This window comes from Lotus japonicus, chromosome 1 (assembly GCF_012489685.1).
Source record: "Lotus japonicus ecotype B-129 chromosome 1, LjGifu_v1.2".
Classification (NCBI taxonomy): domain Eukaryota; kingdom Viridiplantae; phylum Streptophyta; class Magnoliopsida; order Fabales; family Fabaceae; genus Lotus; species Lotus japonicus.
In genome coordinates, this window is record NC_080041.1 from 108,412,404 (window position 1) to 108,430,918 (window position 18,515).

The window sequence follows — 18,515 nt, forward strand, 5'->3', positions numbered from 1 at the left end:
TTGTCACCCTCGTTTGTGCTGCCGAGTGAGTGGCTTTTGGGTCAACCCAAAAGGTGCCACCAACTTTGTGTCTACCAAACCAAACCAAACCAACTCTCACTCTCTTATATAAAATTGATGAAATTAAACCAACTCTCACTCTCACCAACACCAACCAGCCACCACCAAACACCGCATCGCATCGCTGACTTCGAATTTTCCGATGGCTTCCATTTCAAAGCTCACAACGCCAACACCAAACCCAGCCTTATCACAATCGCTTCGAACCCGATCTTCTCAGAACTGCTTCCTCGCTTTCCAGCTACCTTCCTCAACCAATTTCAAAACCAACCTCTCCGCTTCCTTCTTTGCCCCTCGCTCCCACCCTCTTCAAAACACTTTGCGGTAAGTCCTCCCTCTCTCTCTCTCTCTCTCTCTCTGTGATCGCTGTTTCTTGCATGTTTTCATTTCGTTTTGTGATCTCACATCTCATGCTGATGCAGTATTGATTGTAATTGGTTGTTTTTATTTTATTTTATTTATTTATTTACCTGTTTTAGTTGATAAGAACTGTGATTGTTTTCGTTACTATCGATGCCTCTTGTTAGGGCGTGTTTGGTTGGTTGAGACTTGAGTAGCTGAAAGTTGGTGGGTGAAAAATTAAAGCACATGTTACAAATTTTGAATACTAGTTGTAGGAAAGTTGATTGTTAGGGAAACATGTTCTGATTTTGATTTTGACTTGTTTTTTTTTTTTTGTTTTAGCTAGAAGTGATTCTCATTTCAAAATTTTGCTTCTAGATTATTGTTTTCTGCTATGCTATTGCTAAGCTTCGCGTAGTTGTGTTACTATGAATTCGGATTTATGGTAGCCTTATTCGTGCTAGCATATTGTATAGGTAGTATAAATTTCAGTGTATGGATATGTTGACTGCATGGTGAACCCGTTAATGATTTATTGAAACTAAGCTCTTGTTATTGACTGATGAGTATGAGGTTTTGTTTTTGTTTTTTACATGGCATTAATAGGGAGGTAACGGTTTTTATGGTTGTTGTGTCTGTGCAGGATTAGATGCTCCCAAACAGGTGGAAATGGAAGTCCTGCAAAGAGGACAACACTTCATGATCTTTATGAGAAAGAAGGGCAGAGTCCATGGTATGATAATCTCTGCCGACCCGTTACGGATCTGATTCCTCTTATTGAGAGTGGTGTTAGAGGAGTCACTAGCAACCCTGCGGTAATAATATTTTCTTTTTAGTTAGCATTATCCATGTGTGAAGATGATTATCCTGGGAACAATGATGCAGAAATTAATACAGATTACATACGTTCCAAACATTGTTTTGAGTTGTAACTTTTACTTTTATATAATATTGGAAGTTGTTACTCTAACAAGCTGTCTGTATGTGATTGCAGATCTTTCAGAAAGCTATCTCTACTTCAAATGCTTACAATGATCAGTTCAGGTACTATCAATATCTTTTACTAACCCTGAAATTTCTTCTTTTGCAAACTTGAAAAGCAGTATAGTGGACAGTGGACTGAACTGTCTATTCATCCTGACACGGGTCATGGTTGTCTATCTGTAGTGTGTATATTCAGTGTATTACTGTTTAGCAATGCTTGTCTCTTAATGAAGTATGTTTATAGCTGAAGATATTTCCTCTCCAGCTTTTGTAGCTAATGACATACTACTTAATCCTCCAGGGAACTTGTGCAAGCAGGGAAAGACATTGAGAGTGCATATTGGGAACTTGTAGTGAAAGACATTCAAGATGCTTGCAAACTATTTGAATCAATCTATGATGAAACAGATGGTTCTGATGGCTATGTTTCTGTTGAAGTTTCTCCTAGGCTCGCTGATGATACCGAAGGAACCATAGAAGCTGCAAAATGGCTCCATAAAGTGGTTGCTCGCCCCAATGCGTATATTAAGATACCAGCTACTGCTGCATGTGTCCCTTCAATTAAGGAAGTTATTGCTAATGGGATAAGTGTGAATGTGACTGTAAGTTTGTGCTACATCCTTTCATATGTTCTCCAAATTAAAAAAATCAATATCATTTTGTGTTATTGTATGATATTCTAGGTTATGTTTTTAGCTACTTGATAAGTAATCCTAGATGTTGCCAGTCAACACAGCATTAATGGGTTAGTAAGCTTATGCTGATTATAAGTGAGGAAGGTTGTATTAGGAAGTTGAGAAGCTCATATTCTCTTTTACTATGTCATCTGACTTGATCTCTATTACTATTTACTGGTGTCTGAATATATGTTTCTGGTACTTGTATCCCCAGCTGATATTCTCTCTTGAAAGATATGAAGCTGTAATTGATGCTTACATTGAAGGTCTTGAGGCATCTGGGCTAAATGACCTCTCCAGAGTCACCAGTGTTGCCTCTTTCTTTGTCAGTCGTGTAGACACTCTCATTGACAAGATCCTTGAGAAAATTGGCACACCAGAGGCCCTTAATCTACGTGGCAAGGTAACTGCTCATAGTTTGCCAATTCTGATTTATTACACCTCTAGATATCAAATATGCTCTGGTCATGACGCATTATATTTTATAGGCAGCAGTAGCCCAAGCAGCTCTGGCTTACCAGCTCTACCAAAGGAAATTTTCTGGTCCAAGGTGGGAAGCTCTAGTTAAAAAAGGGGCCAAGAAGCAAAGGCTGCTCTGGGCCTCCACCAGTGTCAAGAATCCTGCCTATCCTGACACCTTATATGTTGCTCCTCTTATTGGACCTGACACGGTAAGCTGTCGTATTTTTCACATGTTCCATCTGTTGCAGTTATCAATGGAGTTGATCTTAAGGAACTAGTATTTGGCCTTGCCTGTTTTTTAAACACTTGGAAATAAAATGTTTCCTAATCTTTGAGCTTGAGGATATGTTTGTTGTGTCTCATAGCATTACCTTCTTACTTCACAGGTTTCAACCATGCCGGACCAAGCGCTTCAAGCGTTTATCGATCATGGTACTGTATCCAGGACAATAGACTCAAATGCATCTGAAGCTGAAGGAATATACAACGCTCTCCAGAAAGTGGGTGTTGACTGGAGCTTTGTTGGTTCCCAGCTTGAACTTGAAGGAGTGGAATCATTTAAGAAGAGCTTTGATAGCCTCCTGGATTCCCTGCAAGAGAAAGCTAACTCTCTTAAGTTGGTCAGTCTCTGAAGTGAGAATGTTATAGTGAGTAATGTTTTATATGGTGCCATTTATGGATTAATAAAAGACATTGGCTGTGAGTTATGTCATAAGTGTGGTGCCATTCATGGGATCATTTAAACGATGGTGAAACATTATAAATTGGACATTGTCCGCTTCGAAGCGTTTTGTTTCGTCCCATATATCATTATGCGGTTTTAGAAGAAGCGTTGTGTTTCAAATATTGTACTTTAGTTTAAGTAATATTGAGGAAGGATCGAAATACATCACTCTAACTCTTGCACTGGTACACTTATTTTCAACCGTTGATGTGTTCAAATCTAATGGTTCTAAAATTTTAAAATTAGAGAATTGATTGCTCTAATACTAATACTTGGTTTAGACTACTGATTCATTTGTGCTTTGTCTCCCTCCAGGCATATCTTTTTCTTTTTTAGAATTGCTTTATTTTTTAAACAATAAGCTGCTCCAACTAGCTTTTTGAACCATCTTCGTGTGTTCTGTATTTTTTTTAATTGTCTCATTTTTTATTTATAATATGCTTGCTCCAACAAGCTACATTGTGATTGTTGCCCCTTTATGACCTTGTCTCTTGATTCTGGTTTCAACACTAGATTTTTAGAAAATTACCAGTGTAGCAATTAGAACCCTTCTCAAAATGAAAACCACAATGAACAATCATTTAGTAAGATTGTTTCATCAACGGTGAGTATGTATAAGTATAACAGTAGTTGGAGGGTGTGTGACAGAATCCGATGTTGTGGAGATTACAGAATGACTCAAGAGGCAAAGTAAGAGGATGTTTAAGTTACGAGAAAATAGGCTGCATATCATGTGATTCACTAATTCTAAATTTTTGGAATCATTAGATTTAACCGACATGAAAGTTGAACATAAGTGTACCAGTGTAAGAATTAGAGTTGTATAATTTGATCCTCCCTCATATACCATTACTAAATTTCATATAATACAAACAAAATGGTGAAAATAGGGAATGATCAACCTTATACCCTTGGTTTTATGGTCGAATCAACCTTATACAGTTATACTCTAGTTTTTTTTTTTTTTTTGGTCAACTTCTTTTTGGTTGTTTATACCTAGTCTCTCAAATTTTTGTCTCTCGTGTTACTGGATTGGGCTCCTCCCTGGGCTTGTTGTCTTAATTTGGTTCAGCTGCATGTACTTGACTAAAAAAAGTTAAGAGATGTTATTGCCACCCCAATCATGGTAAGGTGGATCAACTAAAATAAAGATCCACCACGTAAATTTGATAGGTTCCTGAAGGTTAGCTCAAGTGGTAAGAAGTAGGGAACATAAGAATTTGAGAGGGTGAAGGGTGAAGGATTCGAACCTGAGGAGAACTAATTTACTAACAACTAACAAAAAAATTCAAAATTAAATAACTCCAATTTACTCAGTGACCCCTTTCTTCAACCTCCTTGTTCTTCTCCGACTTCCACTATCACGATGCATTGCACACGTCGTCCTCCTCAACAGCGAGGTCATGCCTCTCCATCGAACCTCATCATTGCACCAGAGGTCATGCCTTTCCACCTCCTCCTTCGATCTTTCCTTAATTCCTTCTTTGGTATATTCTCTTTCCCACCTAGCCATTTCACCATTTGTAGAATGGATATCACCCAACAGTTGTGTGACCAGCTTGCGATTGATACAAGGTAGGATGGAGGAGCTAATCAAACTTGCTGAACTTTAAATACATTGAAGATGTGTATTTTTGTGTTTAGTAGTGGGGTCATGCATTTTATTGTGTTGCCTTCAAGCCTTGGAATCATGAGGTGATGCACTCAGGGTTGTGATTTTGTTGTTGTCTTGAGTAAATTAGTGAATAGGTTGTAATTCTTAATGTCTAATCTTCCCCACCCTTTTTCCAATTTGAGTGTGATCACATGTATGGAAGGGGAGACCTTCGATTGGGTCCAAGGCGGCTGGTAAGTTCATCAAGCTTTAGAAATTAAAAAATCCATCAAGTTTTCATGTTCTGTCCCTCCTTACTCCCTCGATCTCAGTCTCTTTCTCATTTCCCCTTTTTCTCATCTTAAATTGTTCTTAGTTTGGTCATTCTAGTCAATCAGCTTAACGATCACTCGTGTAATTATTTAGGTCGACCATGACAATTATATGGTAGGCCATGTCATCGTTTGAACTGACCAGACCAATCGTAAAAGTGAAAATCTTCATAGTTTTTTTTTTTTTTCTTCATGAAAATCTTCATAGTAGTTATAAGTAGTTTGATTCCGAATTTCTTAGAAGAAGCCTGACATTTAGGATTCTATAAAAATATTACTAAATTCCTTTTATGACAGTTGATGTAAGGTTTTTTAAAAAAATTGAAGCCACTTTTTTCCGAGTAACAGTTCTTGTTGTTCTCACATTGCGATGAAAAAATAAGTAAATTAGTTCAATATTTATGTGTGCCCGAAGGATAACTCAAGTGGTAGGAGCTAGGGACATAAATATTGGGTGGGCTAAAATGGGTGTTCGCGGATTGGATTGGATCGGTTTTAAGGAGAAAAACCATCCGATCCGATCTTATCGGTTTTATGATTTTGTCATCAAATGGATTTTTTACTAAATTCAAATCCGAACCAATCTATAGCGGTTTGGATTGGATTGGATTGTTCGGTTTTTGTTTCACTTTTTTACACTTTGAAATTGTGTTGTATAAATTTTAAAAATATATAATATATGATAAATACAACGATACATAATTTATAACATTAATATAACATTCATAAATTATAACATAGTCAACATATTTTTAAATTATGATTATAATTGTTTACTTTGATGCATGTATATAGTTCAAATAATTACTTGAACTTTTTTTATTAAAACGTAATTTTATAAATAAGAATGTGTGGTATAATCAATATATATACAATAAATATGTTCTATGTAAGTGTAAATGGAATGATATATGTATAACTAAGAGTATACATATATGTGTGTGTTCGGTTTTGATTGGATTGGTTCGGTTTTAGAAATCAAATCCGAAATCCGATCCGATCCAATAAATAATTTCGATTTTTTCAATTTTCAGTCCGCTCGGTTTTCGGTTTGATTGGATTTCGATTTTTTTGGATCGGTTTGTCAGTTTTGTTTGGATTGGTTCGGTTATGAACACCCCTAGGGTAAAGGGTTCCGGGTTCGAACCCGGAGGAGGGATTAATTTACTAACATTTATAACAACTAACATTTCTCTATAAAAAAAAGTTCAATATTTATGTTCAGAAGACCTACATAAAATTTCATTTTTTCCATAAGAAGTCTCTAATTTTCAAATTAGATGCAGCTAAAGGTACAGTTGCATAAATTTATATGTCGTGAATTCAAGTCTGAGTTGAGTCTCATATTATTTAAATGTGTGTGATGTGACCCATAAACTCAATGCCTTAAGATTTTAGATAAAGATGTAGTGTCCATATTTTTTTAGTGGTCTTTGGTGTTAGCTTATGGACTCTCTCTGTCTCCCCAACAAGTGATATTATAGCTAATGGTTGGTGCAACTATGACGACGGCTCCTTCCTATTGGTGTGACTAGTTGACGTGTCTCGTAGACGAGGTGAAGCGAACAACAATGCAAGTGTGGATAGCTTCCACCGAGGGGAGCATGATAATGTGGTAGTGACTCACACTTGAGGAGGAGAATGTTGTGATTTCAAGAGTGAGTTGAGTCCCACATTGATTAAATATAGGTGATGTGAAGACTTTATAAAAGGTGTGTGACCCATAAATTCAATTCCTTAAATTTTTTGGTAAAAATGTGGTGTCCAAATTCTTTTGAGTGATCTTCAATGTTGGTTCATAGACTCCCCCTATCTACCCAACATTATGCATACAATTTGCCCATTAAGATTAGTGAAAAATTAAGATTATGTATGGACTTATGAAGAAATACCACAACTTAGTGAACCTTAAGTAAAATTACAATCCCAAAATTTAAACATTCAAACAATATTGGCACTCCACATGCACTTTATTTTCACATCACATTATATACCACAATCACTCCCCTGATTTCTTTTTCCTTTAAGTTATGTACATGGACTTGTGGAGAAATAAGACCACATTATTGAAGGAGAATTAAAATCATGTATGGACTTGTAGAGAGATATGATCACATCACAGAAGCATAATAATTGATAAAACAGGCCCCAAAATTAAAGTAACAACTGTCAAATCTCCATCTACTCAATTGAGAAGGAAATTTCGTGTATCCATATTTTCATACTGAAAACAAAATGGGAGCAAGGGATTTGGCATATAATTTCAATCACCAACCAATGAAAGCAAAGGCACCACCTTCAGTGCAGGTGACCATAAATGCATTGTCATAAATCGCTTCCACTCTTGGTGTATGTATGCTTTGTACTACCATTTATTGGACATGGTTGGTTTGCACAGATCTTCACGCGTTAGTTGAACTCCACTTTAATATGGCCCGTTTGCTTATCTGTATCAATAAAATCAGTGTCAGCAATTTCCTCACTCATCATTAATCAACCTTGTATATTCACACTACATAAGTAAAAAAGTCACTTAGTTTCCACTAATCTGTCACATTCTCATAATTGGTTCTACTTAAGGGAGTGTCATGGGCCTGAAAAAAATGGAAAGAATTTATTGAACATTACATTGTATAGTACTACTCCTTGACCTAAGAGCATCTCCAATACACGGTTCTTAGTTCTTATTTTTGAGTTAAGAACTAAGAACTGAGTTTTTAACCATTAGAGGGGCTGACATTGAGTTCTTAGAGCATCTTTATCCATCACATTCACTAGAGTGTCTACACTTCATTCTTTACAATTTTCCATAGTGCCACATAATCTAAACCACTTACTAATTTTTTTACTGCAACCCAAAAATTCTTAAAAGTTTCTCTTGTAGACCCGACAATCAACTAGATCATTATCGGTGATAAAATTCAATATCAAGTATTTAACGCAACTACATTCACATAAACTCGAATCCGAAACCAAAGATTGAATGTATATCTCTAAATCTCTAACTATGGGAGCATCCTCTATTTGGTGGATGCTTCTATGAGCTTTTGCTTCACATGCCCAAATTACCTTAAAATGAGACTCTATCATCTATTCTATAACAGGAGCTACTAAAAATCTTCTCTCCATTAAGGAGGAGAGCAGATCCAACAGTGCTGTGTTGAAAACAGAAGTTGGTGGTGGCTTTAGTCCTCCAGTTCCACTCTTAACTTTGCTGAAGAGATCCATGACCTTGTACATGTTTGATGTGTTGCAAAACTGAAAGTTGAGTTTTTGTGCTAACTATAGCACTGTATTGTGTTAGAGTGAATGGATACCTCTGAGATCAAGTCACCTGAAGGCCCTCAACAGGGGACTCCAGGAAGCACCTCAATGAGCAGAAAGAAGCTTGGCATTTACTTCATTGAGTCTGAAGATAGAAGGATGGCATTTGGGCGTGGCTACACAGCAGGATCCACTCCGGTTGATATCCATGGCAAATCCATTGTAGATCTTTCAAAAACGGGTGGTTGGATTGCTGCATTCTTTATTTTTGGTACAGATTATATACACAAATCCATATTAACTATACATTTATGTGTGTGCATTGCATGCACGTCCATTACCATTTTATCTTATTTGATTGATCAATGTCAGAATGATTGAATTGGCTTCACTTTCCTCATAATCAATTCTGAAAGGCAAAAGCTACTCACGGTAGCTTCTCCCCAGAATTGATCTCGGTATAGAATCAATTATACAATGATTTCCAAACATGCATCATCTCTTTAACACATTTTATTGAACAAGAATACACATTTTTGTAAAATAGTATTCATATATGTTGTTTTTATCTCCTACAAATTTTTATACTCCTTCTTCCAATTAGACATGTTAATTTTACTTAATATGTGTTAAATTTTATCCCATTTATCTCTTTGTGCAGGAAATGAAATGGCAGAAAGAATGGCTTATTTTGGCCTTTCAGTTAACATGGTGGCATTCATGTTCTATGTGATGCATAGACCTTTCACAAGTTCCTCCAATGCAGTTAACAACTTCTTAGGGATATCACAAGCTTCCTCAGTGCTTGGTGGTTTTCTAGCAGATGCATATCTTGGACGGTACTGGACAATAGCTATCTTCACCACAATCTATCTAGCGGTAATGGACAGTATCTGAAATCTGAAATCTGAAATCTGAAAAAACATTGCTTGTTTATATGAAGTTAATCAAGTTATGATACAGTAATTATACTCACACATACAAACCATGCATACATCTAAAGCTAACAGACAACTCATTTTTCTCTATATCTCTTTCTCCTATAATATATTACATTCATTACTTCTCTCTTTTTTCTTTCTTTCTCACTCCCGTTGTCTGTTGGATGTCTGCAGAGTGCGGAGTGTTTGTTGAATGTCTACCCTATGCAGATTTCTACAAATCATTTTCTTTTATGATAAGAGAAGCATAAATTTGTTTGATATATTTCAATTCTTTTGTTAACAGGGTCTAACAGGAATAACATTGTGTGCAACAATGAGCATTTTTGTACCAAACCAAGAAGAGTGTAGCCAACTTACTCTGCTTTTAGGACAATGTGAGCCTGCAAAACCATGGCAAATGACCTACCTCTACACGGTTCTATACATCACTGCATTTGGAGCAGCAGGTATAAGGCCCTGTGTGTCTTCTTTTGGAGCTGACCAGTTTGATGAAAGGAGTAAGAACTACAAGGACCATCTTGATAGATTCTTCAACTTGTTCTATCTTTCTGTGACCGTTGGGGCAATTGTGGCGTTCACTGCAGTTGTTTATGTTCAGATGAAATTTGGATGGGGATCTGCTTTTGGTTCATTGGCCATTGCAATGGGTGTTTCTAACATGGTATTCTTCATTGGCACTCCCTTGTACAGGCACAGGTTGCCAGGAGGCAGCCCTCTAACTCGTGTTGCTCAAGTTTTGGTGGCTGCATTTCGAAAGAGAAAGGCTGCGTTTGTTAGCAGTGACTTTGTAGGCTTGTATGAGGTTCCCGGAAGACGCTCTGCTATCAAGGGGAGTGGCAAAATTGCTCACACTGATGATTTCAGGTGAGAGCCATATTTGTATGCTAGGACAGTCATCACAAGTACTTTGATTTCCAAATGATCCTGAAATTATCTTAAGTTTACTTCATATAGTTCATACTTCATAGCATGTTTGGTTCCATGGTGAAAGTGAAGTTGATGAAATCATTCTATTAGCTTTTATGTGAACGTATTTTGTATTCTATGCAAATCTTGAAACTACATATCTACTTAATCTATCAACATTTGTGAGAAATCTTAGATAGCATTTAGCATGCAAACATTATAGAACAGAACAACTTGTTTCATTTTGCTTTTATTGATTCCATCTTTTTAAGTGGAGCCAAATATTGTAACGCTTACTTCTTTCTTTTTTAATCCTTTATATCAGGTTTCTTGACAAGGCAGCTCTGCAATTGAAAGAAGATGGTGCTAATCCAATTCCATGGAGGCTTTGCACTGTCACTCAAGTGGAAGAAGTGAAGATCCTCTTGAAACTCATTCCCATACCAGCTTGCACAATCATGCTCAATGTGATCTTAACTGAGTTTCTAACCCTCTCAGTTCAGCAAGCATACACATTAAACACCCACTTGGGTCATTTGAAACTTCCAGTAACATGCATGCCTGTATTCCCTGGACTCAGCATATTCCTCATATTATCCCTCTACTACCAAATTTTTGTCCCCCTCTTTAGAAGAATCACTGGTCACCCCCATGGTGCATCTCAACTTCAAAGGATAGGCATAGGCTTAGGAGTTTCTATCTTATCAGTGGCTTGGGCTGCAATCTTTGAGCGGTTTAGAAGAAACTATGCAATAGAACATGGGTTTGAGTTTAACTTTTTATCAGCAATGCCTAATTTGAGTGCATACTGGTTATTGATCCAGTACTGCCTCATTGGTGTGGCTGAAGTGTTTTGCATTGTTGGTTTGCTGGAATTTCTATATGAGGAAGCCCCTGATGCAATGAAGAGTATTGGTTCTGCTTATGCTGCTCTTGCTGGTGGATTAGGTTGTTTTGCAGCCACTATCATAAACAGCATCATTAAATCTTTAACAGGTAAAGAAGGGAAAGAGTCTTGGTTGGCCCAAAACATTAACACTGGAAGATTTGACTACTTTTACTGGATTCTCACAGCTTTGAGCTTGGTCAATTTCTGCATCTTCATATACTCAACACATAGATACAAATACAGGACACAACAAGTTTATGAGATGGAGAAACATGATGTGGCAAACAATGTGAGCTCCACAAGAGTGGATAGCTAGCTGAATAGGAATAGATATGAACACAAAGTGTAGTCTCTGTTCCATTATATTGTTCCCTATATATTACCTTGATTTTATGATTATTTTGTTTTTAGTTACTATGGTGATCAATATATCTATGTGTGTGTTTGATTCCTCTAAAATGAAAGATGTGCATTAAAGTATGGAGTTGTAGTTGTCATCAATGGTTGAAATTCAACAGCTTCCTATTTTATTATAGAAATTTGTACTTACTCTTTAAAGTCTCATTTTCACCTTAAAGAATCAAATTTGCATCCATAATGGAGGACAGGAGGAGCTAACAATTTGAAACTTCCATTCTCAAATTTGCACTCAAAGCAACACAAACATGCATTCTATTAACTATTGCATTATTCTAAGCAACACTAATTGTGTTTGGATTTAGTTTGTAAGTGTCTTTTGACTTGTGTTTAACCCTTAATCTATTCCCCCTTGACAAAAAAAAGTGTCTTCAACAAAAAAGAAGAAGGCAAGAGTGTAAGTAACATGTACTCTAACGAATCAAGGTCTTCTTCTCATGTGAAAATCTTGAAATTTCTATGTGCATTTTTTTATATTTCTCTTATTAAAATTAACTAATCTATACAAGCTAATTAAATCAACAATTATTTTTGGAAAAAACATTTATTTAGAGACATTCAATCTTTTATTTCACATCAAAACCATCTGTGATAAAGCAAACTAGCTAGATTATATATTGAAAAGAATCAAATCACTCTTTCACTACTTTTGCATCACAGCAAATAATTAACTGGCGAAGTCATACTTAGCTGCGACAAATTCTTGATCACCGCACATTATTTACAAAGTTGAAACTCAGTAAGAAGACTTTGAAATCAGAGGCATGTGTTTCTTGTCCAAAATCTTAATTATCATCAACTTTCTCTCTAAATTTGCATACATCCAAAAAGTGGTTACTAGTGAAAGAGACAAGTTCCCCCTTCATGATCAATATATATATATCGCTTACACCATCATGATTCACGAATCTTTCTATGTGTACACGATGACATGTATTAATTTGTCTCACGCATTATTGGATTGTAAAGGATTAATTTCTTATTCACTAATATTTTCAGTTTCATCATCCATTTTCACCTTCATCAATGAGAAAGAACTAAAATATAACAAAAGCAAGAGATATAATAAGTTATAAATCAACGTTTGCATAAAATATTCTTTTAGATTATTGTGTTAGCATCTAAAAATTTGTAATGATTACTTTGATAGTTGAAAAGACAAATTAATCGTAGTATAGAGACTAATTAATTGTGAGCATGCCAGTCGAAATACATGAATAGTTGTTGGCACGATAAAATAGAAGAGCTGAACGGTTAATCATGCATCTGGACATGATTTGGACATGGTTTCTAGTTTTTTTTACTGATTTTTTAATCAAAAACCGTAAAAAATTGAATGGAAGCTGACGGAAAACCAAAACTGCAACAATTAGTAAATGTGATGGACGTTGTAGGCTAATAAACTCCATGAGGGATCAGAACTGCCAAATCCTAATAAGTGAGGAACAAAAGTTCTATTAAGCCTACTTTTTTTTCTATCTCTTTCTTTCTTTTATTACATCACCCATCATTTCTTTCAGGGTTAATTATGTTTTGGTCCCTATACTTTGAGCAAGTTTTGATTTTCGTCTCTCAATAGAAAATCTTTCAAAATGCATCCCTTAATAAGGGGAAATAACCAGACATCGTCCTCGCCAAAAAAAGGATCTCCGATAACTTGCCAGGTGTGTAGCGGTGTTGACATAGCACGCCATGTGTTTAAATGAGAGACCAAAATCAATTTTTTCTTTAATTAGGGACCTAACCTAAACTTTGCCTATTAAAAAAATTAATAATTTATTAATCCTAAATCATTCATCTGTCTTCAACTTCATCTCAACCTAGAATCTTCTCCACTCCAAAAACACAAATTTTCAATATCTTCATCATCAAACAACAATGCTTCTTCATCTTCATCATCAAACAACAACCATTCACTATAAACCCAACAACACCACACCCAAATTCAATCACAAAAGCTAGATTATTTTATTGAAATTTCCTTCTCTACCACAAAATCCCCCAACCCAGCCACAAATCCCACAAACCACAAACCCAAATATCTTTCTTTCACACACCTTCTTCTCTCGTCATCAACTTCACACACCTTTTGGGTCGCCTTAACGCTGATCTGATTCCGAAAGAATGGAAGAAGAGTCACACCCACCGCAACCCCTAATCCAGTCGCACCCAAATCGAGCCACCCCAACCCAGATCGAGAGACAAGGAAGAAAGGTAGAAAGATTTTTGGTTCATCATCCCCCAACCCAGCCCTAACCCAGATCTTGCCACACCCAGATCTATAGAATGTTGGTTTGTCATCGCAAAGAGGGAGTTTCAATACAGATGCGGATTCATCTTCTACTAGGGTTCCGGTGGTTTCTAGGTTGGGTGGGGATTGGAGTTTCAATACAAACCTCCAAGGGCTAGGGCTTCTTCTTCTGGCCATGAGATCCAGAAATCAAGGCAAATCGAACAGAGCCATGAAGAAGAAAGAAAGAAGAAGAATGAAGTTTCTGGGTTTCTGAACGAAGAGAAGGAGAATGGTAGGGGATTGGGTTTGCGGTGAGGTGGAGGATAGGGATGTGGGTGGCGGGGGTGAGGGTGAGGAGGGTGGTTGGAGGATACGTGAGAAGTATGAAGGAGGACGAGAATTGGGTAAAGGGTAGTTCTTAGAGTTTCAATGTGTGTTTGGATTTAGGGAAGAACAAGGTCATCCTTTGGATTGTTGAGTGAAATTTGGAAATTTGGGTTGCTTTTTTTTTTTTATTGAAATTTGGGGTTTGATGATTGATGAAGAAATTTGGGAACATGCTTGTTTGATGAAGATGAAGTGTGTGGATTCATGATTTAATTTTCCAGCTATATATATAATATGAATAGGTAAATTCATGAGAACAACCCTCTCACAATTAGGACAAATCAATAAAAATTCACCAATTAAAACCACCCCAAAGACCACACCTAGGGAACGTGCCTCATTAAACCTTCATAGGAAAATCTCAGTTGGATAAAAACCTAGTGAAGAAAAAAGAGTACAACATCCCCAAGAAGTGTCTTTGAGTCATACCAGGCACAATAAGTAACCAATACAATAAAATATGAAAACCCAAATTTAACCACAATAAGTCAATTATGAAACAACCCTAAATACAACACTGAAACAACCCAAACAAAAAGAAAACAGCCCAAACCACAAAGAAATAAAGGCTCAAGATGACCCATACTTATTTAGATGAATACGTTTGAGGTGCTGCACACACCCCTCAATGTCTCCTCATCGGAACATTCTCAAACAATTCCCAGATCCTTACCAACCGTTCATATCTCACGTGCTCGCTCATAAACACAATCCTGGGACTGAGAAGACGTCATATCAACAGGATCCACCCTACCAGACGCAAATCCGGACACATCCGATGCCACTACGGCATCAGAACCAACAACCTGAAGCCCTTATTTTTTCCTACTCCGCTTTGCGACTTTCTTGGGCCAACCTCTTTTTTTCCAATATACACACCTGGGCCCTTAACGAGTTCCTTCTCCACATAAGGACAACAGGAAAGAGGCTCAAACCGAGAGAAAATCACATCGAGGGGAATCAACGAGGAAACGCCATGGTCTGACACTATACGTTCATCGAGTCAATCTGCAGATCATCCAAAACTGTTGTCTCAGAAGCAACATGATCATGAACCAACGTAGGATCTAAACCATAAGCTAAATCAGTGTTGAAAGGTTTTTACCACTCTACTCTTGAATCCCTTTCAAGATTCAATTGTAGTATAGCAAAGGGTTATATCATATCCACAGGGAATTGGAAATACAACGTCGTTCTTTAGCAAAATCGCATAAGCAATAGATTCACAAATTTTGTTTGGAGATTGTTCTTAACAAGCAACTAATAGCACATGTAAAAGCGAATAAGCGGAAGTTTAAACGGATTGAAAACAATTAGAGAAAACTGTTGGAATTGGAATTCACCGATTGACTTTACGCACTCTAAGACTTCACACATAAATCTTGTCCTATGATTGGTTGCATCACACCATTTCTTATCTTGCTACACGGTCTCCCTATGCGAAGATTATCGTCTTCCTAAGTTAACCCTCGATCTCTTGATTGATTAACAAAGCAAGAAGCATTAAGCATAGGTGTTATTTTGACTAATGATCCAATCCTATCTCTAGATCTTAGATTCATTAGATGATATTCACCTAGATCAGATTCAATTAGCTAGTTCTCACTAAACTTATCAAATCCATTTTCATGTCTTAGATGATCAAGCTAAAACAAGCATTAAGAACAAAGTAAAATCATTGAAACCATAAATAAAAACAAAGATTCATATATATAGATCAAAGTGAGTGCATAAAGAAAAAATGCTACAACCAATCCCAACAAAAAGAGCTTAGCTATCCATTTTCATGGATGCTCAAAAGCTTACAAAGAAAAACAATGAAGAAGATGATGATCGGCGGCGATGCGGCGTCCTCAGCGTGTCTCCAGCTCAACGGACAATCAACCGGCCTCAAAACTCCTTCATTTTCTCCTTGGGACGAGCTCTAGTAGTTCTCTTATCTTTCTCTATGTCTCAATCTGATTTTCTAACTCTGGATCCCTTTCTGTCTGCTGAAGCCGCCCTTTTTATACTGTTTTTACGAACAGGGCGCTCAGCCCCCAGTTACTTCAGACTTGGGTTTCCTTCTTTTGTGCATGGGGCGCTCAGCCCCTCCTTTTGGGTGCTCAGCCTTGTGTAGTCAGAAATCTGGACCTTGAGGGCTCAGCCCCTCAAGTTGGGCGCTCAGCCCTGGGTAGTCAGGGTTATGAGCTTTGAGGGCTGGGTGGGAAAATGAATGGGCTGAGCGGGGAAACTAAGGATATTTCAGAAAATCCATATTCATTCCAGATCTTTGACCCTGCAATTAGATTTGAACTAAAATATACATTAAAATCAATCTAAGTTCAATTTTGACAAGTTTATAACTTCTAAACATGAAGAGAGTTAATCTACAAGCTTTTTCAAATAATTTCACAAGATAAGTGCCTAAAACATACTAGAAAACATGGTAAAATTGGCACTTATCAATCAGCACCCAAACTTGTATCCATAGAGCACTCAATCTCCATAGCAGAACCACTAGCATCAATAACATCACCTGGGAGAAAAAGAACATCACGTATCTCCAATGAAGTATAATCTCAAATCCCCACGACGCTAAGCATCTGTTCTAGCCTCAAAATCCTTCAGCACGGCATAGGTAGCCAAACCCCATAAGTAGTTCAATCTAATATATCTAACATAACCGAAGAATCAGGCCCTACAAAAAACTTTACCTCACCATCAATAGTAAACTGATACGAATCACCTACACCTCGAACTAAGCGCAAATCAACCTGAGACTTCTCAAATAACGCCAAACCCTAAGAACCATCATCCTCATTCCTCGAAGAGTTACCATCTGCATCAGTCAAAGATACCATCAGTTTATTAGATACTCCAGAAACACCTTTACTAGCGCAAGTTTCCAGAAAAAGAAATGCATCTGAAATCCGCTCCTCTAAAACCAAAGGCCTAGCCACTGAAATCACTGTCATTTCTCCTTCAGAACCCGATGAAGAAAAGGAACCAAACCCATACGACGCCCCACATAAAGAGCCTGACATAACCTTCGTAGGCTCGCCACCAATCCTCAATTATGTCGCAATCATAGTTGACTCACTAACTACTTCCATCCCTGTAGAATTAAGTTTGTGTTTCCATTTGAAAGGATAACGAGCCATAGACACCGAACCTTGAATTCCTCACACGCTTTGGCCGCTGTTGAATTTTTTTTTTTAAATGAAATGAATATATAATATAAGCTAGAGTCAAAAAAGACTCAAGTCAAGAACCAAATACAAAAGATCAGTCTGAATCAACATATACACCCTGAGCTTTGCTAAGAACCCACCACCAACCCGCAGAATGACCAAAACAAAATCCCAAGAAAGAGCCTCATTAAAACCTTACTTGGAAAAACCCAGTGGGATAAAAACCAAGCAAGGAAAAAGAGTACCACAATCTTGGGAAAGCCATTCTGCTACTAATAAAAAACCAATAAATCAAATTTTGTACAAGCTCAGGTACCATGTAGCAAAATACGGACAACACAGCTACATCAAAACAAGAAAAACAGCTAAGTCGTGCACCAGCAGCAACAGGTAAATTCGTGTAACAGCAAACAGCAACAACGCAACAGGCAAAACAGCAACCAATAACAGCAACATCAGCCTCCATTTTCGAGTAGCAACAGCAACGACAATTAACAGCAACAGCAAAACAGCAGCCACATTCATACAGCAACAACAGCAACAGCACATATCAGCAACAACACATATCAGCAACAGCACATATCAGCAACAGCAACGACAGCACCGGCACATATCAGTAACAGCAATGACAGCACCAGCAACAGCATCAACAAAACAACATCAACATCACCTATTAGCAATAGCAATGACAGCACCAGCAACAACAGAAAAACAGTGATTCTAACCAGCGGTAACAACAAACGCAGCAATGCCAGCACTAACAGGTAAACAATTCCATGTCTCCCTTCTACCTGCAACCAAAAATATAAATCCAAAGAAAGACACCTTACACCAACACAATTAGTGTCCTAAATAGACCCAAACCGGCTCCTCCCTAGAGCAACCTTGCTTAGCCAACTCATCCGCCTCCGCATTCCCTTCCCTCAAAATATAATTTACCCCAATACATGACACTAGCGGCATAAAAAAATCAATCATGTTCAACTCATTTGTAAGCTTCCAAGGTCTCATTTTTTCGCCTCTTACCCAACCAATAGCTAAGGTAGAATCACTTTCAACCTCCACTGAAGATACCAAAAACTGTTGACAAAATAAGATAGCATAAAGAATAGCAAGCACCTCCGCCT

The 18,515-nt window shown here is 37.3% G+C and overlaps 2 protein-coding genes across 2 annotated transcripts; both read left to right on the forward strand.

Moving 5' to 3' along the window:
* Positions 1-110: 110 nt before the first annotated feature.
* Positions 111-3,354, forward strand: LOC130729007 (uncharacterized). Its single transcript, XM_057580613.1, has 7 exons — positions 111-384; positions 1,046-1,217; positions 1,397-1,446; positions 1,688-1,988; positions 2,278-2,466; positions 2,552-2,734; positions 2,912-3,354. Exons 1-7 carry the CDS (start codon positions 203-205, stop codon positions 3,155-3,157), a joined length of 1,323 nt encoding a protein of 440 aa, XP_057436596.1. The 5' UTR covers positions 111-202; the 3' UTR covers positions 3,158-3,354.
* Positions 3,355-8,163: 4,809 nt separating this feature from the next.
* Positions 8,164-11,675, forward strand: LOC130729012 (protein NRT1/ PTR FAMILY 6.1). The gene is made up of 4 exons (XM_057580619.1): positions 8,164-8,710; positions 9,101-9,318; positions 9,667-10,247; positions 10,615-11,675. The coding sequence occupies exons 1-4, from the start codon at positions 8,485-8,487 to the stop codon at positions 11,492-11,494; spliced, it is 1,905 nt and encodes a 634-aa protein (XP_057436602.1). The 5' UTR covers positions 8,164-8,484; the 3' UTR covers positions 11,495-11,675.
* Positions 11,676-18,515: the final 6,840 nt, after the last annotated feature.